The sequence below is a fragment of the Cyclopterus lumpus genome, chromosome 10, assembly GCF_009769545.1.
Source record: "Cyclopterus lumpus isolate fCycLum1 chromosome 10, fCycLum1.pri, whole genome shotgun sequence".
Classification (NCBI taxonomy): Eukaryota; Metazoa; Chordata; class Actinopteri; order Perciformes; family Cyclopteridae; genus Cyclopterus; species Cyclopterus lumpus.
The window spans coordinates 8,826,237-8,853,797 of NC_046975.1; the positions used below are offsets into that span (position 1 = coordinate 8,826,237).

A 27,561-nucleotide genomic window follows, 5' to 3' on the forward strand; every position below is an offset into this window, starting at 1 on the left:
AACAGTAGGCTATATCTGTATATTGGATTTGGCTCACAAACAATGAAATAAAAATCCCAGTCTTCCTAAAAGGGGAAGAAAGTTCATTTAAAACTCGCCACTCACTGCACATGTTGCTTTCTGCACAGACCTCCAGAGCTTTATGGCATCAGCACAGCCTTCAGACGAGGAATCCCCTCCTCAAAAGCAGTTAGGGTGGAACCACATGCTAGTCTTCCTTCATGGCGCTTTCTGAATAAGCAAGCAGTTCTTTTAGTATGCTTATTTGTCTCTTCTTTTTCTTAAAATACGACAATTTTGGTGGCAATGCTTGATTAAAATATTGCTAGTCTGAATCAACAGTTCATGCAAATCCTAGCATGCTGCCCTGTATCCAGTGGTTACACAATGCATTGGCTCTGTCAACAGGACAAACATACACACACACACTATATGTACACACGCATACACGCTTGCCAGAGGAACAATGCTGACCGTGGAGGGTGGGTGTAGCACTTGTGCAGTTATGCCAGATGACCTCAAAAAGAAGCAGTCCATTAATCCATGACTGCTTTTAAACAGATCTGTGTTCCAGAGAGGATAATTGGGGGTAGAAGAAACCCCATAGTTGCATGTCCCATCACTTGCAGTCCATAAACATCAGGCTTAACTGAATCTGCTTTTAACAACAGCAAGTCACACTTTCACAATATAATTTGCAAATCTAAAACAAATAAGGGTAAAACTGTTAAAATGATCAATACATTATTGCAGAACATACATTATTAACAAGTCACTTTGCCCAACATCTACACAAACATGCATCTGTGATGGTCAGGCATCGCCTCCAAACACAGATACCCATGTTGAAGTATTCCTATTATTTTTCTGCTAATTGCACAAGGTGTCCAGCCTATCATCCTCCGACTCACCACTTCCAATGCAGGACTCCCACTTTTCATGAACTCCACAACCAAATCCACTAAATAAAAATGAAACCCTGTAAACAAAAGCAGCAAATAATGCATTGTAGGGGAAATCTTTGGAATCTGCAACGAGGGGGCAGAGAAAGAACTGGCCGGCGATCCCAGAACTCTGGCTATAGGCTGCGATAGGCAGTGGGTTTCATGAGACTTGGACAATGAAGCACAGCAGAGGTACAACAGGCTCCAGAAAACAAGCCTGGATTGCCTATTGTTTTGGAAGGGGCAGGAGTGGTGGGTTGGCCAGCTATATTTACTGGTGGACGCAGGATAGGTGGCAGGTATCCCCAGTTTTGGGAGAGACTCTGGTATGTGCAGCTTTCCAGTTCAGCACTCAGACAGTTCTCACTCCACCTCTCGGTGTACTTCCGAGGCATCGGCTCGGCAGATGGGACAAGTGCGATTGGTCTGGAAGTAAAGTGTAAACATTAAGTTTTAATATATTAAGCACAGCATATACAAATATTCATAAAAAACTACAAGAACACTGTGAAATGGTTTCATCAAAACAGGCATGAACTTACCTTTAGCCATTTATCCACACACTTTGCGTGGAATTCATGGTTACAAGGTAATACCCGAAGTAGCTGCCTACACTCAAAGTCACTAAAGCACACAACACACCTGAGGAGAAGAAAGGATTGAGTTAACAGGAAATAAATGCATCTATAATGAGTGAAGAAGCAGTTTACTTAATCAAAAGGTAAGGAAAAGGCTTACAGCGTTTGTTCAGATAGATGATTCTCTGAGTTGAATCTGTAGGACGGAAGTTGCTCTATATCAGCTTTAGTGAGTCCACGTGGTTTAGCTTCACCCAACCTCTCCGCCAGATTGAGTAATGCCTACACACAGACGAGATGGGGGGGGAGGTGTAAAAAGCCATAACTTGGAGATAGAATCTTGTAAAAACATTTTTTTTTAAAGGAGGAACATTTTCCTTAAATAGGATGTGTGCTATTTCTAGCTTTTAGAATGTATGTCCATAGATTAAAATGAATAACTTTATTGTAAAGCTCGGTCAGAATTCCAAATTCTTTATATTTCATCAGATAATGATAAGATGAAATCTTATGTGAAATAAGTTTGACTTAGACTACGTTGAATGAATAGTTCAGTCAATGTAGTCTAGCATTGATATGAATCAATATAATCTAAAGAAAAAGGACATTTGAAACAGGAATTGACTTAATCAGCGAATTAAAACTAGACAACAAAGTTAGCATATAAGAGATAATGACTAAAATGTGACTAACACTAAAAAGCATTTTTGTCTAAAACAATGCCTGCCAAAAAGGAACGCTGCACTAACTTCATAGTTCTCCATCTCCACATCATCCACATCCAGGTCTAGACTGATGGCTGGGCCCACTGCTGTTGGAGGCACAGGAAGCATTGACCTGAACAGAGAGAAACAGAACTTATGGAGCATTAACACAACCTCTGCAACGTCACTGTGAAGCAGCTCTACAAACACCAGTACTGAGGGGAACGAGAGTCGATCATTTCTATACGGCTTGAAAAGTAGAGCTGCAATAGCCAGAATGTATATTATTTAGCTTTACTCAGCTACAGTGTTGACACAGCATAGTAGAATAGTTGACTGCTGAGGCCAGTACCGTAGTAATATAAATCTATTTTACATCCAAGTAAATAACCACATGATTAAAACGGCTGTACTTCACAAACAGGGTTGATTGTACTGCAGGTACTTACAGAAAGTATGGAAGGAAGCCTGGGTAGTAAGATGGAGGGGGAGGAGGGGGGAGAGGTTGCTGCAACCGGTATCTTTGTCCACTCACTCGCCGGGGCAGCATGTGGGGATATGGCTGAGGAGTAACACACACAGATTTAATTGTCAGACTTGAATCATGAATAAATGAATCAGAACATTCTTTTCTTCATTCTTCCAAAAATGGTTAGATTCAGACACCTTTTACATAGAGATTTAGACCTGCCATAGAAGGAAAAGCAGAACTAGAAACATCAATGAATAAAAGCAATTACTGCAATGCAATACAGCAAATCATGGTATTAGTTAATAGTTTGACCTTTGGACATCTATTTAAGGTTTAGTTATACGCACACTATTATCCCCTGCTTATATGCACCGTCTTATGTATGAAACACTTGTCCAACTACCACCTTAGTGCTTTTAAACAAGCATGTTAGACCCAGACAGCTACAGTAGAGATGCTGAGTGGTCAGTAGTATTCAATGTTTCTGCAGGGTCACAGAGTTCAATTTAAGACCTTTTTAATACCACATAAAATGCAATGTAATGCCTGTTTCCCAATAATCCCAGCCAAAGTACCAAAACGGTGACTTATCCCTCTTCTTTCAATACTTTACAGAAGAAAACAATCATTTCTCATGATATGATATAATAATATATAATATTAATTTAGCAGCAAACAACCATTTGCTAAATATTGAGTGGAGTATTGTCTACCTGAGCTAGTAATGCGGTCACATTCCCTGTGTGTGTTGTTATCAGGGCTTCTCTAAATGTTGTTGACGGAGCCGGTCTGGCTTCACGTGTATGTTAGTGCATGTGAGTTACAGCTTCAAAGCTATTGTAGGTAGCAGGACAATATTTGCTACAGGGCTGATGGTGCAGACTGAAACTTCACAAAAAAAGTATTCAACGGCTTCCTGTAAGCACAATTCACTGTGCAAACAATCCCACTCTTAGTTTATGTCTCCCGGCAGCCCCGATTGGACACAAAACCATTCTAGAACTGAAATGACTGCCTAAAGCATGCAAGAGAAGACCTAACCCTTTTATAAATTAAATTATTTAAAGAATGTAACATTAGAGAACCAAAGTGCAATGCTCTTGAAGACTTTTCAAGACGTGCAGATGCTCTGTGGGCCTCCAGCTGTAAATGTGTTGATTAGAACAGGTGTGAAGCCGGTCATGCTAAGATATTTGTCATACGTGTACTGTCAATTTCCCTGGAACACAAAGGTTTGAAAAGGCCGCCTGAGAGTCTTACCACGCCAAAGGGAAGCTCCTGATGCAGAGGCTCTTGAGGAAGATACTGTAGGGGCAGAGAAGGAGGCAGCGCTGGTGGGCGATGAGATGGAGGGTAAGAGAAAGTCCCTAATGGGTGCTGGTCCCCTCTTAGGTCAAGTTCATTGTCTACCCTCTGTAGAGGCTGAGATGAGAAATAGATTGCAGTTAGACATATGTATGCAAATAAACAAACGTAGTGATTACACGTAATATCCACTGTTCTGTATTTTCATTAATGAGCATGTGTATGCTGTGGACTACTCACCATGCGTGGGTGCTGAGGCTGTAAAGGGACAAATTGGCTCAAAGGAGTAAGGTGCGGTGGCTGGTGGGGCGGTACAGATGGGGCTGGGTGCAATACAAAATGTTCGCTGGAGATCAGGGGTGGAAAGGCTTGATAAGACACTGGCATATGCTGCATGGTACATGCCTGTATGAGCTACAGAGAGAGAAAGAAAAAACACAAGAGCAGACAGAAATTAAAGAAAAAAAATATACACACACATACACACACACACACACACACACACACACACACACATACATACATATATATGTATGTATATATACACATACACATTCACATTTCATTTTATTGATGTTATAATCTAAATTACACTGTGAAACAGTCTCTACTTAACTAAAACAAATGTGCTCCTTACATGAGCAGAAAGGCAATTATAATGACAGCATGTTATAAGCATGTAGTGAACAGAAGCGATGCATGACATAAGAAGACCACAGCACTGACAGTACTGGCACAAGACTAACTATTATTTTAGTTTGTTTCCACACATACACCATACAATTATATTTGATGTTGCTTCATTGTTTCTAATACTAGTGCTAACATCAAGACTAAACCCCATACCATGCACAGTGACACCGGCAGATATTTGCTAGTCATGAACAGTGATAGATTGAGTGGCTGGTATGGCGTGCTACATTGATGCCACTGACATTTGGGCTCTTCCTTTTCAAACTCACAGGAGGAGGAAGGCAGCAGAGCAGAGAGAGCTGTCCGCTGAACATTACCGAGCATGCTGGGAGCTGCTGAGTGTTGCAACCCGGAAGGGGCTGCCCGGTGTGGATAGGAAATCCGTGGGTCGTCACCGTTGTAACAGTGTATGATATTGGAAGGGATCCCTGGTGCATCTTTTTAAAAAAAAGAAATGGGGGGAGAGATGTTGTGACTCACAATCTGCCTGAAACAGAAGCGTATCTGCAACTTATTGTATACTATTAAGCAACACCCAGCATGTTTCATAGTAAATATGAACAACAAAACAACAACTTTACCCATAAGGTTGTTCTTGTTCAGTTACCTGGTCGTGTACATCCACCATGATGGGGCTCTGCTGGGGAAGGTGAGCAGCAGGGTGAAGCATGCGTGGTGGTGTGCTGGTGCGGCTGTACTGTCTGGACTCATCTAAAGAAAGCTGTTGGTGATGTTGGGAGAAAAGCAGATGATGGAAGTTCTCATCCTGGATCAGAGAAGTGGAGAGTACAGGTATGTCTCGTCTCCCCCACTGGCGTCTCACTGGTGGGCTGTAACATCACACAGAGAAAACAAATTCACATACAGTTCAATACATTGTACATCTAAATCAAAAACGTTGCACATTTCTCATATTATTGGAATAATAATGCACCAATGTCATCCACTAATCCAAAGGTCGTTGTTTGTAGAAGCATCCTTGGGCAAGCTACTGAACCAAAAGCTGTTCCCTATGGCTGTTCCATCTGAGTGTGCATGTGAATGTTTATTGCTCTTAAATTTATGTATTGCTCAAGGGCAAGTGTCTCCTTGTATTGTAGCCTTTGACACCAGTGTATAAATGTGTGAATGCTGCCTTGTGTTGTGAAACACTTTGTGTGATCATCAGTAAGGCTAGAATAGTGCTATAAAAATGCAGTGCCGTTAATTTACCATTTAATTACTAGCATACTCTTAATAAAATACAATGTTTTTTTATCCTTTGGAATCTGAAATAACTTTTGAGGAAACAAGCAAGTCATACTTTTGAGTTTTTATTTAGTCTATGTTGACATTGAAAATTACCCTAATTTAAATGAGTCAGTCTAGTTTTGCTGGATAGGGGCTGCTAAACATGTTGAAGTAACAACATTCCTGTTACTTAATGTTAAATTTGAAAAAAAAAATGTTGTCTGTATGTGAGTTTTGGGTTACACACAAAACTGCCATTTGGTTGATGCTGGAAGGCATCAACTCAATGTAGAGTTCACATACTTTAACGTGAGACAACACAACAAATGAAAAGTGTCTTAAGGAAATAACAATGTAAAGTGTGTACCTTCTCCTGAGCTGCACCGGGATGTTGCAGGGCTCTCCAAGGAACCTCCTTGGATTTAAGGGGGCTGTTGGTGGCAGCCTATTTACTGCTATTTCCCATGGTCGCATTGGTGACGTCGTACAGACGAGTCACACTCTGGGAATGGAAACTGTACAGTGGAGGCACTCGTATGTTGCCTCTGATAGTCTTAACCCTGCAAAAAACACCAATTGACAATCACAACCCTGCTTCTTATGATACAGACTAAGATCATTTATATCCTTTACCCATCAACAACACAGTTTGGTCACGTAAAAAATACTAATGGTAGCTAATTTTACAGGCATATATACATATACCAGCTATCAAGTAAAAATTGTCGTTGTTTTTACACACTATATAAAAAATGCACAGACTTCCAGGCCTGATACACCACACACCCCAATGGGATTAGATATGTCACTGAAACTGATTTATACTATTAAGTGCAAATAAAATAGGGGTTAAAATAATAACATAAATTGGTCATTCCTTTGAGGCGTACTATGGGGTATCTGGACCCCATATTGGTGACAGCTCTACTTTACAGTCTAGGTTTAATCTCAAACAATCCGATAGTAAATGAACTGTTCGGTAAATCCCCTTAAATTAGCAATGTAAATAGTAGGTACGGATTATTTTATTTGAAAAAAATGTTTGTGTGTGTTGTTTACTGGAGCATGTGTTTTTCTTCAGGAAAATGTTGATTTCAATGCTACATTTCTTAGATTTTATTAGAAGTGGCCTAAATTGAAATGTGTACATTCAACGTGACATCGGCCTCCTTTTATGACTGCTAGGTATTTTTAAAGACTTAATTTTCTTAAACTAATATTCACTTGCGCAAATGTCCCTGTAGCACTTTCAATTGCTGCTTTACTAATTTACTTGAAAACGTCAATACATTCTTGAAAAACCCATGACAGTGTTTTTACACAAATTCTAAAGGACAAATTAAAAGGATGATGTTGAACTAAAGTGATCAAGATCTGGGCCTTTTGAACCCAAATTAATGCAATTTCGAATACAGAAAGAAAGTCACAGGCGTCCGTTCAGTTAAGTTGTACAAATGCCATAGTTAAATTGATAATTTTAGGGTATGACAAAGAGTATACATGCACTGGGCTCCACCCATGTTAAATATAGTGGAGCTATTGGTACATTGTTTATGTGGCAGTGTAATTAAAGCGGTATTTTCGCAGGCAGACTAAATAGGGGTCGCTGTAGCCCGAACAAAAACATGGAGAGCCATGTGCTCGGGAGACAAAGCAACAACAAAAGACGTGAAGCCAACATGCAACACAGACGGGCCCCTGCGCCCTTACACTGTTTCTTACAAACACTACGCCGAGCTCGACACACACACACAACCGCGAGAACAGACGAACATTATCATTGTGGCGGCCGTCGGTTCCGTACTGTCGGGGATAACCTCACGTCCCCTCCGGTGAAGGAGAGCAGCTAACTTTAGCCTAGCTAGGCTAACGCTTTGTCCCAACTCAGCGAGACTCACCCGGCTGCAGACAACCGACAACTAATTAAGCCACAATACTAAAACACGCATGGGACATATGCTCAGTTACCAGTGCACGTGAATGGGAGAAATGTACATCAAAGACAGGGACCAGCATTGTGTGGACAGGTTTGACGTGAGGCCATGTGAGTTGGCCAACAACAGACTGCAGCTTACTTTCTTTGCTTGTTTGCTCGCTCGACGAGGTGGGAGATGTTTCAGCCCTCCGAAACGGCGTGTCCCGTCAGGTTATCCTCGCACCGAGCCGACGACTACCGCCCGATAGAAACTACCGTGAGCTGACTATCAACCGACTGTTGTTGTTTCCTTCCCCCCTGCCCCGACAGCTTTTTGACTGAGCTGCTATTAGCTTGCTAACGCTCGTCAGCTAGCACACGCCTCCCAGCCGCTGCATAGAGACTCCGTTTTTCTCCAGAAACCGCGAGATGGCCTGCGTCCATTAAGGGCGGCGTTTACCTGAGCAGGTGACCCCGTTAAACATGTGGGAAGAAGACGTTTGCTACACACCGACAGTAAACATTCCTTGGCGCGTGTGTGTTCCTTGAATGCATTGTTACGACTAAACCACGCCTTCTGTTGGGACTGACCAATCAGAGCGGAGCAAATACAGACAGCAATACGTCAAGACAGTCTTTGCTTCAATGTATCAAAACAAGCCGTTCCTGTTGTTACTTGTAGCTTCCCAACAAAAAAGCTCCCGGAGAGGTCACAGGGTCACCCAACACCCAATAATAAACAAATGTCCTTCACCCGAGTAGTAAGTATGTCAGACTGACCTCATTGTACTTGTCTTACTACATCCTGCCACCTATAGCACAGATAGATTTATAGCGCAATTTGAAACATGCCTGATCGTCACCAGCGGTGTAAAGTACGCAGGTACATTTAATAGAGTGTATATTGGCGTGATTTAGAGCAGCTTCTACTTTATTTCCATTTCATATATTGATGCGTTATTGTTCTAGATTAAACTACTTTAAAACGCTTACATACATTAATTTGTATTAATGATCCAGTAATATTCAGCAACTTTAACGGGGGCCATGAGTACTTTTAATTTGAAGTGCATTATGTTGCAAATGCTTTGACTTGTGATGTAGTATTTTTTTGTTGTGGGTATGCTACTTAAGTACATTATGGAATACTTATCCCACCAGCGCCAGTCAAAATGAAAATAAAAGTTGAACTCTTTCCAAATGAGGAGTGTAATTTAACCATTTGACCATTACTGACCTGAAAAGTTTTTGAGGATTTCTCAACTTAAGCATCTCTCTTGTGGCAACCTGTCTCACTTCAAAAACACAAACAGAAGTGATTAATTTAGCAATTTTTTACCAAGAGTAAAATTGCATTTTATAATTAGCTTAAGCCCACTGAAAACACAGGCTACACTAAGTGTCTCTTTTGCACAAGCACAGCCTTTGCAAAGTCTAAAAATGTTGGTCTAAAACGTTACTGGTGGCTCACAGTCTGCTTCGACTCTCACTGGAGGCCACAGTGTCTGGTACCAGCCGGTTATGTAATATTTCACTTGCATGATCAAGTGAGAAACACACTTCATCAGCTATACTGTACGACATCTCTGAGTGTTTGTAGGCCAGCGAATGGAGCTGCAACATACTGTATGCGATGCTTCAGTTGAACATTGCTCAGCTGTATTAGGCTTTATAAGCTACATATCAGGCTCATTATCTCCAGTAAGAGTTCATAAATAATATCCTCGTCAGGTTTGAATGCTCCAGTGCAAAGCACGTGAATGCATCCACAAGTATTCACCTAACCAAGAGCCGTCTAAGAATAGCAACATTGACTACATGTAAACATTACAACATCGCACTCGGTAGCAGCAAAACAAGGAGGGGCTGGAGGTTCAGCAGGATGACAGCCCTAAAAGCCCGTCTAACCATCTCCCGTAAACACGCCCTGTAAAGCTAAACAATGCAACCGAGACAAAGAGATAACGGGAGGAGCAATGCAGTTACCTGATTGTTAATGTGCAAACATCTCATCTCTGATATTTCCCTTGTAATATTCACATCTCGTTAGGCTAAGTGCGGCATCCCACGGTCAGCTGTTCCAGTGTGGAACATTCCGTGGATTTAACCACTGCCGTATAAAAAGGTGTTCAATATAAGACTCTCGTTTCATCAATGCATTGTTGGCTGTATGTTGTGCGGGTTTATGGTTTTGTGACGCGAGAGATTATTTCCGTAATCGCCATTTTTTGGTTTTGGAAATGTTAATCCAGTCACACGGTTGCTTTGAGTTTCTGCCATTCCCTGTTACACCCCCCATTTCTGCGTATTTCAGGAGCAGAGAGCACACTCAATGCTGCCATCTTTACCGTAATGGACGGAAACAAGGTGCACCAGTTTGTCCAGAATGTTCAGCGTCGCCTAAAGTGTTGTTTGTAATCTGGGAAAAAATAAATGGGAAAAAAAGTATTCTGAACTATTATTTTAGTAAAAGTAGTGCGACAGTAAGTAAAACGACATTGTAACAATACTGTTAAAAGTAAAGAGCGTGCATTAAAACAGTTGACGTCAAGAGAAATACAGAAGCCAGTGGTTAACTCAGGCAGCCTGAACTGCGTTCAAGCCAGCCTCCACTTCGAAAAACACAGCCAAGCCAGCCCGCACGTTTTTTTTCAGTACACCTGTATACTAGGCATTACGGTACGAACGTGTAAAAACTGACTTCAAAATAAAAGCAAACTTCCGGTCAAAGTGATATGATGAAATACGCCTTTAAATACAGATACAGTAATAGATTAAACTAAATTAATGGATGAAAAATCCTGAATTTTATGAATGATAAATAGAAAAAAATATGAAGGTAACTCTGACATTCTGATTTTGAATTTCAAAATAAAAGATATAGAAAATCACATTCATGAGCAAATGTGTCTCTAATTTCAGACTAGATTTAGAAGGGAATGGTGCATAGTTACAAACTAATTTCACTTCTGATTCATAGGAGACCACCTCAAGATGTCCCTCAGAGACAATCAAGACATTCTGATGTTTGATTTCAAAATGAAAGCCTGTCAAAATTTCCTTCATGACCCAACTTCAAATCAGTTCACAAAACCTTTTGTCTAACTTTAGATTATATTTAAAAAAAGAATGGTCTATAGTTACAAACTAATCTCACTTATTATGCATAGTAGACCATCTCAATATGGCTCTTAGAGAGAATCAAGACATTCTGATGTTTGATTTAAAAATGAGAGCCTGTCAGAATCTCCTCCATGAGCCAACTTCAAATCGGTTCATGAGACCATTTATGTCTAACTTCAGACTAGATTAGAAAGGAAATTACCCATAGTTACAAACTCATTCCACTTTAGATACATAGTAGACCATCTTAATATGTCCCTCGCAGACAATCAAGACATTCTGATGTTGAATTCTATTATATTCTATATATATTCAATTAAAGCCCTTCGAAATCTAATATTATTAGCCAACTTCAAATCGTTTTTTTAAAAGGGAATGGTCTATAGTTATGGTCTCTTTTAAATATAATCAAAATTTAGATATAAATGGTCTCATGAACTGATTAAAAGTTGGCTTATAAAGGAGATTTTGACGGGCTTTCATTTGGAAATCAAACATCAGAATGTCTTGATTGTCTCTGAGAGACATCTTGAGATGGTCTACTATGCATAATAAGTGGAATGAGTTTGTAACTATGGGTCATTCTATTTTTAATCTAATCTGAAACTAGACATAAATGGTCTCGTGAACTGATTTTAAGTCAGCTCAGGAAGGAGACTTTGACGGGCAATTCTGATGTTTGATTTCATTTAGAAATCAAACATCAGAATTTCTTGATTCTCTCTCTTGATAATCTGAAGTGAAATTAGTTTGTAATTTTGGACCATTTCCTTTCAAATCGAATCTGAAATTAGAGACACATTTACTCATGAATGTGCTTGTCTAGAGCTTTTATTTTGAAAGTCTACATCAGAATGTCGCAATATATCTATTTTTTTTTCAATTCACCATTCATATTTTTCACTCATTCCTTTAGTTAAATGTATTACTATATATGTATTTAAAGGCATACTGCCTGATTATTACGTTCACCGGAAGTCTGAAGTTAGTTCTTACACGTTCTTACCGTAATGCCTAGTATAAACTCGTACCGGAAAAAAAAATGCGGGCTGGCTTGACTGTGTTTTTCGAAGTGGAGGCTGGCTTGACCGCAGTCTGCCACTGGGGAAGTAAAGAAGATGCACAGGGCACCAGCTGCATGTGGTGGAGCACCAGTGTGCAGAAAGGTAAAGGGCACATTGGATTTTGGATTTTTACCTTATTGATTGATTTAAAGTATAAAAAGTACTCATTACGCAGAGTCTTCCCGAGTGTCATTATGTAATTGGCTTATTATTGTACAATATAATAATAATACTTATAATTTATATAGCGCATTTTTCTAGACACTCAAAGTGTTTTTATATACTGTATATATATATATATATATATATATATATATATATATATATATATATAACATACTGTACAAGTTTGCAAATTGTAGACAGCATAACAATGTTGATGGTGGAGGTAGAACCAAGTTATTTTATTGGGAAATGTAACTGATAATGCATCATATTATCCTGATTGTGTGTTTCATTTGGGAAATATTAATCTACAAAGCAACTATTAGTTATAGCTGCCAGATAAATGCAGTAAAAACACAATATTTCTGAGCTGTAGTGTAAAGTAGCAGTGAATAACTTCACAACACCACCAAAAAAAAAATCCATATAGCAGGTTATTATGATGAGTGCCGCACTGTAATTCCAAAGTTATTGTATACACACTCCTATGGAGCCATTAGTGAGCATCATTCCCCCAGTAATTGACAGTGATGAGTTAACACAGATTTTAACCCATGCTTGATATTATTAATGCAGTGCACTAGACTTTAGATTTATTTACATTTGTTTGAATAGTCATTTTTCACATGTTGGCATTAACACTATGCAGTAAAAAACATAGAAAAAAATAAACACAAAAAGATACACACTGAGACACAAGTATTCCCCCAAAAAGCCAGAAAGACAATTATCCTCAGTCCTTAAGAAGTGGATAATATGGCAAAATGAATAGTGTTTCAGTAGACTTAAACAAGGACAATGTGTAAGGAAGGGAAAGAGTAAGAGTCCTTCAAAACTTGCTTATTGGCACAAGATAACTATACTGTTATTGGCATTTGGCGTTCTCATCAAAGAAATATGTTTCTTAATTCATGAACCAGTGTGCGTCATTATTTATCAATCTTATTTTATCATATTGTTTATGTGGAACACCCTGACTGACCCTCAGATCGTTTGGTCATTCATTCAAGTTCGATTTTCTTGTTAGGTTTCTGTTTACTGGAATTGCTTTGGTGACGTTCCCATCTATTGAGATAACTGCACGTGCAGGCACAAGAGTGCAGTGTTGTATGCAGTGTTGTAAATCATAAACCAAAGTCTAATTGGTTTAGAATGTGAATCCGATTTCCAGGATATGTGTCATCAATACCAGACTGATGTTCCTTAAGAGTATGTGAATGATACTATTCCACTCATAGGCTGCCTCTGGTTGCATTATACGTCTTTGTAAAAGGTCACATATTCTGTTCAACTAACTGAATGATTTTCATCGTACAGACTGTGCTTCTACTTCTCACTAAAGACACATTACAGGTCAAATTCATTGTAACGACTTTGATTATTACCTCCAGCAGTCAGCAGTCGGGTTCAAATGTAATGTTGTGCAATACTTTGGTTTACGACCAAATAACAAATATCTAAGTCATTCCCATCAGCCTCCGCTGTACTTTGTATTCAGCCCCAGCTATGAAGTGCTCACATGCTAATACATTAAAGTAAGATGGTGAACTTGGTGAACACCATACCTTTGTCATTGTTGCTGTGAACATGCTGACATTAGCATTTAGCTCAACGCACTCCTGTTTCTGAGCCTCGAGAGCTGAGAGCATGACTCGGCTGTTAAAACATGTACATCCCCTTTTCAATTCTCTCTCTTAAGGGAAGTCCGTATGACAGCTGAATATTTTACAATTTACAATGTTTTCATGTATACGTTCACTTTAAAGACTCCATTTTAAAATGAAATGTTTTTTGTTGGGGGGGAAAAGAGGAGTGGTTTGAGGCCTGATAATGAATGAATGCAGTGTGTAGAAGAGAAGATAATCCTTTGTGTAATAGCCTTTAATTAGGAGGGCAGACAGAAAGGGGGGTTCACTGAGAAGGGCTCATTAGGGAGGTACATGGATCTCTGCCTTCTGAAAAAGGCATTGGTCCACTGATTGGTTCTGATGAGGCGTGTTTTAGAAAGGCCCCTCCATGGTTTTCGCAATGGACGCAAAGAGACTACTGTTGTTGCCATGACAACAGAATTACCCACACAAAAAGAGCTCCTGGGTTCTGATGACCCAGTATGGCATGCTGCCATGTATTACTGGTAACAGGACTGGCCATCCAATGATGGGGTGAGAATTGTGCCTGTTCCTGTCTCTCATTACTACTCAGGCTTAAGCAACCATAAGGTAGTCAGAGCAAACAACAGGTGGATATTTCTGTTTATTTGATCCATTTCCCTTCAGTTCAAGAAACATACTCAACGAGGTTTACTGCTGTTATTGGCTGTGTATTCCGTGCTTGTGTTAATCATTTATGTTTACAACTGCAAGGCAATATTCACAAGGAGGAACAAGAGCCAAAGGTCTCATCGAGACATAAAGGAGAACCTCATCTGTGAATGTCGGCTGGTAAGTCTGATTGCTCCATTTGTGTTAGCGTTATGTTTTTAGTTACTATATAGCATGGTTAATGGTATCACTCTCTTCAATCTGACATAGTCAACTATATTGTACTGTACAGTGTGACATAGCGTATATATAGCCTGCACTTGTTTTTTCATAGATACATATTTAAATTAAACAATTCTCAGACTCATGGAGATATCAAAGTGATTCATCCATTGAAGTCCGTGGATTAACAATTAGTTTATTCTCATATTATTAATTGATTATAACATTATAACATCCAATAACTACCAAAAATGTTGATAACATTTTCTTTCTGTCTTTAAGAAGTAGAATCGGTGGAAGTTGTGGCAAACCGTTAAAAACGTCAAGGTAAACGAGGGGTACTGTGAAATGACCTACTTTTTGTTGTCTCTTGAAGATTAGCTTCATTTCGATGTAATTAAGAGGTTTTGTTACCTAATGTTGCTTGTGTTATATTCAAATGTTTATATTGTAGACATTCCTGCTTACATTAGAAAACATGATGTATTTAAATCATCCAATTTAACATAATTTCACGTAAATCATAGTTTATCTAATGACCTCCAAGTGTATCAATATTAAAAACGGGCTCTGCTCTCTCTGTAAAACCTTACAACATGTGATGAGACACTTGATATCACAACAGGTGAAAACACCTGATATGATATTGCTAATGTAGGTGTGGCCATTTGCAATATGCTGTTAAATGTTAACCCATGAGTCAGAATTGTCAAAAATACCCATCACAATGCGAACAAGAAGTTCATAAAACTAAAACTAAATTGAATTTACAAAGATATAAATAAGAGAAAAGCAGCAAAGCCTCACATTTGAGAAGTTGGAAGCTGAGTTATTCATTTATCATGTTTAGCAGCATGGCTCTATGTAGGTCTGACAGTCAGAAGGCCAGCCCAAATATTTGGGCCAGACTAAAATATGGTTATCAGAATTAATTGTTGAACTGATGCACCAACAACTCAATAGTGTTAAGTATTAACACGGTTTATCTAATTTGTTCAATTAAATTGTTCGTACAATTGTTTAATTGACTAATTGTATCAGATTGCTCATTCTATTACATTTGCAGACATGGAGGGGGTCACAGGAATTCTGTTAGTATTGTGCTTTATCGGTTTCAGTAATGGTGAGTATTCAGTTAATTTTATTGCAATTTTGCCATTATGTCTTTACTACGTGACATTTTACTTAAACTGTGTGTTTTCTACAGCAAATACTAGTCCTACAATCAACAAGGTTGTTTATACTGTGTGTGAAGACGCCCCCATAGGTACAGTGTGTGTGAATAAAAAAAAAAGAGTTTTTTGTTTCACTTTTGCAACATAATACGTGTCAACAAATACTGCACATGTTTATATGGTTCAACCAATGTTGTTTTCATAGGTGCCCACGTGTTTACTGTAGACGCAACAGACACAGAAAATGACCCATTGACTTATTCACTTGCTGATCCCAATGAGGGATTCTTCACACTTGACAAGAACACCGGAAGTGTATCAGTCAGTAAGACCCTAAATAGAGAGGTGTGGTGCTTTCACAGAGCGTTCACTATTTAACGGTATTCTGGATGTGTTAATCAATTTCTCAATGTTGTTCTTATTTTCTTTATTCTAGGCCTCTAACACAATACAACTTGGAGTTATTGTCTCGGATGGTCACACTAATGTACGTTTCAGTTAATGTTAATCATCCATTCAAATCGGTTTGTTCATTATATTCAGAGTACATCATGCAATGTCTTTCAGACACCAAGAGAATTAACTATAATATTATCAGATGCCAATGACAACCGACCCACATTCCAGCAATCTTCATATGATTATACGATCCAAGAAGTAAGTCAAACATATATCAGTGCATTATTTTCTTAACCTATTTGTTCCATCAGTTTATCTACTTCAGCATCACACTGCCGATAATCCACCATGATGTCAAAATGAGTTTACTCAGTTGATAGCGCTGAGAGATATTTGTGTGTTGAATTGTCTCTCTTTGTTTTTATCCCTTTCCAATTCATCAGGACACCGCCGTAGGTACGTCTCTTTTTCGGGCACAAGCCACGGATATAGACTCTTCCAGTGGTGCAGTTGTTCAATACAGCATTGATGAAGTAAGCTTCTTTTGTATCATGAAATTGATTCATATCATATTCTGCTGATCCATAAACTTTATTAAAGTATACTTTGTTTATTCTAGGTTACTCCAACTGCTGGATTGAGTCTTTTTAGGATTGTAAACACAACTGGTGAAGTCAGATTAAATGGACAACTGAATTTTACTGCTTTGAGCACTTTCTATCGGCTGAAGATTAATGCAACTGTAAGTACGATGCAAAAGTTAAGCAGAAGTTAGACATTTTGGGAAATCTGTTTTTTTTCTTGAGTATTAGGTGAGAATATTGATTGCATTCTCATGGTTGGGAGAAACTGAATGAACATATTTCCCAAAATGACGTAACTGGATTCAGTTGTTTTTCCCACTATACATTTGTACATTTACCTTTATCATGACATAAAAAATTGAAGGAATAAAAATGTTCCTTTGTGAATATAAGACAAAACTGATCTCAGACAAATAATGATGAGAATTAAATGTAATGTTACTAATCAAGAATTATTATGGTGGTAAAAAAAAGGCATAACTTTTAAAAATATTGACAACGTTGTTTGTTGTTCCCGTAACAGGATGGCGGAGGCCGTTGTTATTATAATACAACCAACTACTTCTCAAGCATTGCTTTTTCCATCATTACGGTTAAGGATGTCCCAGACCTCGACCCAGTGTTCATTGGTATTCCCTACGTAGGGAGAGTGGCGGAGAATTCTCCTTTGGTAAGTCCTGATACATTTTATTGCATTGGAAAATGTGGCATAACTGGACTGATGTTAATTTACAAAGAGTAATTAGAAAGAATGATGGACAACCCATATGTCATTCAGTTATTGCCCATTTTCACATTTCTTTGTGTTATATCTGCTTTGCATTTCTGATGTAGCTGTGAGTTCTTGTGTAAGTCCAGGATTGATGTAAATCTTTAGCAATTTTGAGAGACAAAGCTGCCGCATATCGTGTTGTGATGTATAATAATCTGCAGGCAGTAGGCCTGCATACTTTGAGTTGTGGGTAGATGTTAAAATCGTTTTTGTTTCTTTGCCAGGGCAAGTCTGTGTTTAAAGTGACTGCCCTGGACCAGGACACAGGCGTCAATGATGATATCATCTACAGCATTGAAGGTGAGCTTGATCAACTCAGCGAGAACAATTGTTTCTTTGTACCGAGCGAGTAAGAACTGTTTTTGTTTCCTCCACATTGTTTGACAGATTCCACAGCAGAGGGCCTGTTTTCAATCTCATCACCTAGAGGCGTCATATCTGTACTGTCGAATATCGACAGAGAAGATATTGGTGACACTGCTACCCTGACTGTAAAGGTACAGTTGTTCACACATTTCTTCCGCTGTATGTACATTTACTTTGTATCTGTATTGTATATATTTCCATATCAACACTTCTTTTTTTCTTTCTTTTTTTTTTACATTATTTGAGCTTTAACACTTATTAACATGATTGTTTGAATCACGTGCATTCAGTTTCTTAAAAGGCTTCATGGCTTTATCCTCCCTCTTGTAATGAGACGATGAGGCCAGATAGAATACAAATGATTGTGAGGGAGGATTGTAAGAACAAACGTAGACTCCCTGGTGAAGGTACACGGGCAAAGGAAGTCAGAATAAGAAGAAGGCGTGATCTTTGTTCATGAACATAAAGATTAAAACCTTCACTTTTGTTAGAGCCAGGCTTCTCTGCTGCTGCCTGTGAAACGTAGCAAAAAACAGACCATTTGGTTCCCGAGAACCTTATTTAATTGAGAACATTTCTTTTTGCAAATGTTGAGTCTTTGTCTCAATACTTTAGGCTACTGAGTCTAAACCAAACATCCACGGGGTCATAGCCAACACCACAGCAAAAGTACAGATCAACATCATCGACGTCAATGACAACGGGCCGGAGTTTTACAAATGTGGAGACGAGCTTGACTGTGTGAAGGAGAGTCACTTCACAGGAGAGGTTGTTGAGCACTGGTTGGGCGCTGTTTCTATCAACATGACTGTCAAAGATCTGGACAAGGTGAGAGAGAACAATAAAAAATAAAAGTGTTTTCTGCATAATGAGTGGATTAAGGAATATTCTTTCATGGCTTTTCACAGATTACCAACATGCGTCTAACCCTGGAGGGAGTGGACAAAAACGTGTTTTCTGTGCAACCACAATTTACAATGTCAGACAGCATTGTTCAGCTTCAGGTCAGGGAGCCCCAAGAACTGGATTTTGAAGAAAAACAGCAAATGGTTCTGCAAGTGAGAACAATTAAAAAGTCTATTATCATAATAATAGTGCCATTCGTCATCTTTTGGTGATTGTATTTGTGATCTTTAAGGCACTTTATCAGTCTGAGCTGCTTCCCATGCTTGTGTTATGGTGCAGATCATTGCCGTAGATGAAGACCAACCCACTTTCCAGTCCACTGCAACAGTTACTATTAACATCAAGGACGCCAACGATAACAGCCCTAAGTTCCTACATGGCTCGTATAAGTTGAACGTTACTGAGCACTCTCCTGTTGGGACAACATTGGACACCTTGACTGTAAGTCTTTTACTATCCAGATTCTTAGCACAGTCTTAGCTTGCATGTGAGAAACACAAAGCACATGAGGAGCTCATGTGCTTTGTGTTTCTCACATGCAAGCTAAGAATGTGCTAAACTTTTTTTGTCCCCCCCCCCCCAGGCAGACGATCCCGACACGATGGATCAAGGCAACATAACCTACAGTCTTCTTCCAGACAGCATGTACGTGTAGTCTGCTAATTTGAATGCTGCCATACTAACTGAGACAACACCACTGAAAAGTCTGCATCTGTGTTTCAGACGACTGTATTTTGACGTGGAGCCACATACGGGCAGAGTTTACGTGAAAAACGCAACTCTGTTGGATCGTGAGGTCCGATCTCTGTATTCAGCCACTCTGCAGGCCAGAGACACAGACGACAAGCCCGGCAGCACAGTACTGGAGATCACCGTGACTGACATCAACGACCACGCCCCAATCATCAACAGAGACACTTACCGGGAGTTTGTTAAAGAGGGTGAAGCGCTTACACTTAAGATAGAGGTAACTGTAGGACAATAAGAGAACAGTTCATATATCCAACTGGTGTTGGTGCTATATTTAACAGGATATCTCATTTATTGTAATTATCCATATCAATAAATAGTTATAAACCTCAATCGCAGAGATTTTAATTTAATGGAAAATCTAATTTGTGAGAAAGATATTCTGGAACCCAAAATTGGTGGATTATCTTTCGGCATTTTAGAGAAGGAGGATGTTGACACATTTTGTTGTTCTGAGTCTGAGGGTGTTTTTCACAGTTTGCACTATAGCCCCCTTTTTTCATTTAAGAAATGTCTTCAGTAAACACTCCACCAATGTAGCACTTTACACTTCACCCGATAACTTTGTCGAATTCATGTTGGGCCGTTCACAAAAAAGGAAATTAAAAATCATAAAGGATGCAGCCGAACCAGAGATATTGTCTTTTTTAATTCCAAACCTTCTTCCTTGTTAAACCTCGGGGCCTACATTACCCAAAATGCAACTCAATTGCCAACAGTTTGGTGGAAGATGCAATTGTGTTTTGTTAGTAGCAGCTAATGTTGCCTCAAGCCCTTAAGAAGAGTTGAGGAGTGGGCTACAGAGGTCTGGTAAGATCACTTCTCCCTAACTCCACACCCCAAGTTCTTTTTATTTTCAGACTGGTAGTCCGAAGCCCCAGCTGATGCAGAATCATGTGACATCATTTGAGGCAATTTACCAGATTTCGTAAAACTCCCTCTGGGGACACATAAAGCGAAATACAGACTCACTGTAGAAGTGTAAAATCAATGGAGATCCCTTTTATTCTACAGCATTACATTATATATTTTCCGAGTGTTCACATACTTTTGTCAATGTAGTGTACTTGCAATATTCAGTAACTAATGTAGTTTCTTGACCATTTCTTCTAATATTTCACACTTGGACAGGCAACAGATGCGGATGACTCTGATACCAAAAACAGTCAAATAGTGTTTGGAATCGTGCCAAGCAACTACAGCGATAACTTCACCATCAACCCGGACACCGGTGTGTTAAGAAACCGGGGTGAGCTTGATCGCGAGGCCCTGGACCCAAAGCTGAAGGGGATGATTGAGCTCAATGTAACTGCTACTGACAAGGGTACACCATCATTATCCACCATGGTCACCGTTATCATCATTTTAGAGGTACATCTTCAACAGTTTAAAGTATTGGTGCTGTGTTGCTACTGAAGCTGCCACTCCTGGTGAAGACGATAACTGTCAGTCTTTTCTTTTGATGCATCCCAGGATGTCAATGACAACAACCCACAATTTAAAGTCTCTTCTTACAAATTCTCTGTCAAAGAAGGAGAAAAAGGTCAGTATTTAACTTTGCAAAGCACTTTCAAGTGTTAATAAGTGTGGGGCTGGGTTCTAAATTATTTTTTCTATCCCATCAGGTGCCTTTGTGGGTTCTGTTCAGGCTGAAGATTTGGACCAAACAGCAGAGTTTCACCGCATTTCTTTCAGCATTATTGACGGAAGCTTTGGCAGCTTCATCATTCGCACCTTCGCAGAGGAGCAGGGTTACAGGGGAAACATCACTGTGGACCCCGACATTGAGCTGGACTACGAGAGCACTCGCAAGCAATTCCAGCTGCAGGTAGAGGCAACAGATCTGGAACAGGCAAACAAAGCTACAGTGATGGTGACGGTGGACGTGTTGGACGTGAACGATGAAAGGCCCGAGTTCAACCCAGCAGACTCTGTGACTGTAAAGGAGAACAGCAACATAAGCGGGGCTGTTGGGAGCTTCACAGCGCAGGACAAAGACGGAAACCACTCACTGGTCTACGAGCTGGAATCCATCAAATGCAGTTCCAACAGTTCTCTGACTCCCTGCAGCTGGTTTATTCTGGATCCAACGGGGGAAATCAGACTCAACCCAAAGCACACAGTGGATTATGAACAATGTGACCAGGTGCTGATGGAGGCTCAGGTGGTGGACGAGTACACAGAGAAAGGAGAGAACAACAGTGTGACAACAGGTTAGCCCTCGGTCGTTGTACAGATAACAAAAGCCGTAAAAGCATAACAAAAGAAGTCAAATACAGACATTTACACACATCTCACGTCACTTTACTTAATTTTTCTTTTGTTCATTTCAGGACAAATGGTGATCAACATTGAAGACATCAACGACAATGCCCCAGAATTCATTCTCTCAGATTCTGTATTTGGTAAGTGTATATTTGAGATTCTATAGCTGTAATTTTATCCTATTTTAGAAGTCTTTGTTTGGTTTGCAAACTGAACGTCAAGCTGTCCTGTTCAACAAAAAGCATTAGTCATTAGTCATAGTCATTGGACAAAATCATTGAAAGAATACACTTGATTTTCTTTTCTTAATTTGAACAAAGCAAAAAGTGCCACTATACAACTTGTCATTTTGTGTATTTCAGTTTAATACTGATTTTCTTTCTTTGGATTTTAGTTGTAGTGTCAGAAAGTGCAAGCAAGGGGACATCGGTGGCAGGAGTCACTGTGAGTAATGAAAAACAAATAACTGACATGATTTCAGCTTGGGAATGAGATATGCGGCATGAAGTCTAAACATTCTTGCTCGTATCTCTTGCTGCTGTCAGGCTACAGACCGTGACTCTGGAATTAATAGGCAGATTGACTTTAAAGTAACCAGAGTCCAATTTAGAGACACCAACAATCAAACAAGCAACATGAGGATGCTGTTCGAGGCCATCACCACACAGCAAAAGGACATATATGTTGGAATTATTCAGTGAGTACAAAGTCACACATCAGCATTGTAATCTCATTCTGCTCCTAATACTTATTTGTGCTTTCTCACAAGCTTCTGTGTTTACCGCTGCACTAATTTTAAAGTTTGAATGGAACCTGAACCAGAACCTCTCTTTGAACTGAGTGTGACACAATGACAGGAAAGAAACAACGACAGAGACTCAAAATGACATGCAAAGTGAACAAAGTTACAAAGAGACACAGAACTGCCTCAAAGACATACAAGACAGCCACAAAGGCAACTCCAAGGTTCACAGGGTCTAAATCAGGGGTCACCAACAGGCGGACCGGACCGGTCTGAGTCCGGATCTGGACCTATAACCGATAAATAATTGAGAATTATTTAATCTTGATGGAGCATTTCTATTTTAACCTGCGCAGCTTTTCTAGCCTTTACGGCACTCGTTCCGCGGTCCAAGAAAAACACGGACCAATTACACGCGTCGTAAATCCTCTCACGTGAGTCTTTAAACAGGAACGGACAGAGTCTTTTTAGAAGATGAGAATAATATGGATATCTTGAATCTCTGAATATAAAGCTGCAGGGTATGGGCAGTTCAGTAAAATACATTTATCTGTACTTTAGTTTAAGAGTAGGATTTTAAAAAACATTTCTGTTATGTATTGTTTTAATCCATCTTTCATTTGACTTAAAACGAGAGAAGAAAATGTATTTATTATTAGAGTATATACTATTTATATATTGAATACCCCGATCTAGACGGAAAGAGACATTGATTGACTAGAAAGATGACTACAAAGAGACACAAAATGACTATGACTACAAAGAGACATACAATGACTAGATAGATGACTACAAAGAGACACAAAATGACTAGAAAGATGACTACAAAGAGACATACAATCACTAGATAGATGACTACAAAGGGACATCAAATGACTAGAAAGATGAGCACAAAGAGACATCAAATGACTAGATGATTACAAAGGGACACAAAATGACTAGATAGATGAGTACAAAGAGACATCAAATGACTAGATGATTACAAAGGGACACAAAATGACTAGATAGATGAGTACAAAGAGACATAACATGACTAGATGATTACAAAGAGACACAAAGTGTATAGATAGATGACTACAATGAGACATAAAATGACTAGAAAGATGAGTACAAAGAGACATAACATGACTAGATGATTAGAAAGAGACACAAAATGACTAGATAGATGATTACAAAGAGACACAAAATGACTAGATGACTACGAAGAGACACAAAATTACTAGATAGATGATTACAAAGAGACACAAAATTACTAGATAGACGACTACAAAGAGACATAAACTGACTAGATGGATACATAGACACACAAAATGACAAAAAAGAGACAATATTACGACAATGTGTATCTTTGGGTGACTTGGCCCTGTGTATGAGGGGTGGGGGTGTGCCGGGCTTACATGTCTGTGCCAAAAGGCCCATTGTCTCATAATCTGTCTGATTTCCTCCACTTTCCACAGAACTAGTGAGACGATTGATAAATCACTGAAAGGGACGTATTTGGTAACTGTAAGTGCAACTGACACCGGCGACCTCTCCACCAGCACTGTACTGGAGGTGAGTGACTCAAATCATGCAGCTGGATTTTCAATCATGAAAACACCAGACCGGCAGTATGACTTCAACCTGAGTTAATACCTCTGTTCTTATTATTTTGCAGATTTTCGCAGTTGATGCATCATATCAAGTGGAACTTGCATTTACAAAATCCAAAGCCTTTGTTGAAGAAAAGCTCAACGAAATCACCAGGTACATTTCTCCACACTAAACTAAAAAAGGAACATTTTAATCTAATGGCACTGAATTGAGGAATTTCTCAATCTTTTAATTAGGTTGACACTGTTTTTCATGTTTTTCATCTGGGTATTTTTTATCTCTGAATTTCCAGAGCGCTTATGGCTGCAACCAAGGCTGCAGTTGAAATAGCTTCCATCAGGTCCGTCACTGCAGAAGCATCCAGGCAAGCTCTCTTTTCTCGTCACCTCTAACCCTCAAGGACCGTACATACAAATAAATGATGCAGTCTGTGAATACAGATAAAGATAACCAATTACTGGCTGGTGCCAAAAAGGAAATCAAATAATCCTCAACTCCTCTCGCAAATGCATGTACTGTTGTCCACTAGGTGGCGCCTGCGTCCCTGTAAGTGTGTAAGTAGTGGGTTGTATTTTTCTCTCAGGGTTTCAGGTAACACTATCATAGTGGCATATTTCGTCTACTCCAACGGGACTGCTCTTACCTCTACTCAAGTGGAAAAGATGATCTCTGATCCTCAACACTCGCTTCGACTTATAGAGCTTGGCCTTGCAGACATTGTGAGTATGAGCAGTTTTAGAGTTTTTCTATCATGTTCTACTTTCTTCAACTTAATTACATTAGTTGGATTATCACAGTACAGTCTTATCATTGTACTCTAATTCATTTCTGACATTTATTTCACCTAACCAAGCCAGGGTGATGGATTTGGGGTTTGAATACCAAAATAATCACTACAATTACTAGAATTAACTATATTTTACTATAATGTACAAATAATAATAATCAGAATTTGAAGATAGAGGAGCTTATTGTATTGTTTGTTTCATTATAGTCTAAGTTTTTGGTTTTACTTACATTTAATTTATAAATTAATGTGTCCGAACAACAAGTGTGAAATGAAACCTCATAAGTCCACAGACACAAACACATTAAAGAGATTTCTTACTTGTGTTTCAGGGGAAGGCTCCTGTGACCGAACCGAGCAATGACCCTTTGAAGTACGCTATGTTTGGGATGGTGGCCGGCCTCATCATTGTGCTCGCAGTCCTCACCACTTCACTGATGTGCACTCGCAGAAAGTAAGAAAAGGGATTTGGAATCTATTTAGAGACAGGATTGAACGGGACACTTTACTACTAACCACAGGTTTATCCCAGTGAATCACCATTCATCTAAAAACGTCTTTGAGAGGTACTTTGTCCGTTCATAAGTCAACTCACTTCACACTACAGCTACAGGAGGAAACTGAAGGCCGCTAAAGCCATGAACTCTGCAGCCATGGTGACTTCTGACAACCAGAAAAGTGGTCCTGTGGTGCCCGGAACCAACAAGTACACCATGGAGGGGTGAGGAGACATCAGCGTTAGCGAGATACATGAATGAATAAATGGCTTGAAATATGACATGTGTTTGTCTTCATACGTATGTGCCATTATTAATCAACAGGGCTAATCCTGTTCTCAACCTCAACATCGACACAGCCATGCACCTGGACATGGACGATGAGAGCTCAGATGTGGACAAAGTCAGGTAAAGAAGACCTCTCTGTGACTCTCCTCCATCTGTTGATAGCAGTTGTTTGCTCGATCACAAGGCGGTGGCTCACAGTGACACACAACCTCACGCTCCCCTCTCGAGCCGTGCTGGTTGATGAACTGGGAATGTTTCCACCTGGTCATTTTGTCACAGCGTGCTCATGAGAGCACGGCGTGATGGATGACATGGCTTTCCAATGTTGGCATGTGACCGTTATTTACATCAAAAACCTGAACACGGGTTAAACTCTTTTCGTGTAATTGTGAGTTGTGCATATGAAGATAACTTTGATCCATTTTTGTTTTTGTTTTTACACAACAGCCTCAACTCCCTGGACTCCAGTGGTTATATGACCAGCCATGAAAAAGGTCTCATGATGGTGAGTTTGCATTTCAAAGTTCATCTTCATTTGCATTAATTAGAATACAGTCCAATTTCAAAACGTGTCTACTCCTCAGAATATGATCCAAGAGGAGGAGGAGGAGGAGGATGACAGCGGGCCACCGGAGTACATTGAGCCTCTGGGTGCAGCTCTGGCCCAGCGGGGCCAAAAGAAAGGCTTCGACAATCCTCGCATTGGTTTAAATAACCCTGCATTCAGCACCACTGACTTGTGATGGCTCTATTAAAAGGGAGAGACGTTGACCCCCAGCCTCAGATGGACATCATGTTGCTTCTCTGTAATCAGTCAAACACATTGATGGTGTTGGATGAAGTCTTTGTGTCTCCAAATAGCCTTCTGTTGCGACCAATAAGTTATTGATATTATGCACAATCTCATAGCACCAAGTGATGCATTTGCTTTGTCAAAACATTTAATTCAAAGAATAACAGTAAAGAAAACCAAACTTTGAGATGTTAATCCGTGAAAACAATAGAATGATACCACACAGTGTGTCAATATTGTGATATTTGGTTTGGTTATTTCATCCACGATTTACTTTGTCAACCAGTTAAAGGAATAGTTTGACTTTTTGGGAAATATGCTGCAGCCATTCTGCCTCTGTTTAGAAGCAGCCTTACAGCACCTCAACAGCTCAGCTGGCTGTCCCCCCCTGTTTCCAGTCTTTAGGCTACAGTTGGCTAAATGCCTGCTGGCTGTGGTTTCATTTAGAGCAACGAGCATAAACCGTCTCTCGCAAATAAGCATTTTTCCCCAAATGTCCAACTTTTCTTTGAACATTTTCCTTACATAATTGTAGCTCGACAATAAAAAGAAATGACAGAAGCAAAAGGGAAAGCAAACAAAAGAATGGTTTGTTCAACATCACTTTATTATTTTGTTAAAATGTTAAGCGGCAGCTTACAAATGATTGGTTTGCTTTGAAATGAACTGTATTATACGTTATGTCAAACACACTGTTAATTGTTGTTGCAGCTGACGCTAACACAAAGACATTCCAAAAAGAGTATCATTCCTTTTTTATGACTGCACGTGAGACAAAAGGCTCATACCTTATGCCTGTTTAATTTGCCAGTGTTGACTTTGAGTTTGAGATTCTCATGCTGAAATAAAACTTCATGCAATGTGACTTCCTACAAGCAGTGGATAAAAGAGATTATTTGACTGTTTCCTGACATCTAAATGAATGTAATGGAAGTGCAATCTGAATAAAATAAATGTTGCCAAATGTG

At 39.4% G+C, this 27,561-nt stretch overlaps 2 protein-coding genes across 7 annotated transcripts; one reads left to right on the forward strand and one right to left on the reverse strand.

The window, feature by feature from the left end:
- Positions 1-2: 2 nt before the first annotated feature.
- Positions 3-10,146, reverse strand: rnf44 (ring finger protein 44). Of its 6 annotated transcripts, none has more exons than XM_034543183.1 (12): positions 9,828-10,146; positions 9,079-9,136; positions 6,294-6,486; positions 5,304-5,526; positions 5,014-5,133; positions 4,244-4,417; positions 3,959-4,120; positions 2,676-2,788; positions 2,272-2,359; positions 1,683-1,804; positions 1,487-1,586; positions 3-1,370 (listed from the first exon to the last, which is right to left on the reverse strand). In XM_034543183.1, exons 3-12 carry the CDS (start codon positions 6,398-6,400, stop codon positions 1,308-1,310), a joined length of 1,272 nt encoding a protein of 423 aa, XP_034399074.1. In that variant the 5' UTR covers positions 6,401-6,486; positions 9,079-9,136; positions 9,828-10,146; the 3' UTR covers positions 3-1,307. The 6 variants fall into 6 exon arrangements, with proteins under 6 accessions (XP_034399074.1, XP_034399070.1, XP_034399072.1 ...); XM_034543179.1 differs by having other exon boundaries at positions 4,966-5,133; XM_034543181.1 differs by lacking the exon at positions 9,079-9,136 and having other exon boundaries at positions 4,966-5,133.
- Positions 8,497-27,561, forward strand: cdhr2 (cadherin related family member 2). The gene is made up of 33 exons (XM_034543176.1): positions 8,497-8,606; positions 14,557-14,634; positions 14,959-15,003; positions 15,743-15,799; positions 15,884-15,943; positions 16,057-16,196; positions 16,288-16,338; positions 16,419-16,508; positions 16,694-16,783; positions 16,870-16,992; positions 17,358-17,504; positions 17,831-17,906; positions 17,994-18,103; positions 18,588-18,800; positions 18,881-19,030; positions 19,158-19,319; positions 19,462-19,523; positions 19,602-19,845; positions 20,760-20,999; positions 21,102-21,171; positions 21,254-21,841; positions 21,962-22,033; positions 22,288-22,337; positions 22,439-22,590; positions 24,093-24,189; positions 24,293-24,381; positions 24,521-24,592; positions 24,812-24,947; positions 25,348-25,469; positions 25,623-25,736; positions 25,837-25,920; positions 26,248-26,305; positions 26,385-27,561. Exons 4-33 carry the CDS (start codon positions 15,745-15,747, stop codon positions 26,541-26,543), a joined length of 3,876 nt encoding a protein of 1,291 aa, XP_034399067.1. The 5' UTR covers positions 8,497-8,606; positions 14,557-14,634; positions 14,959-15,003; positions 15,743-15,744; the 3' UTR covers positions 26,544-27,561.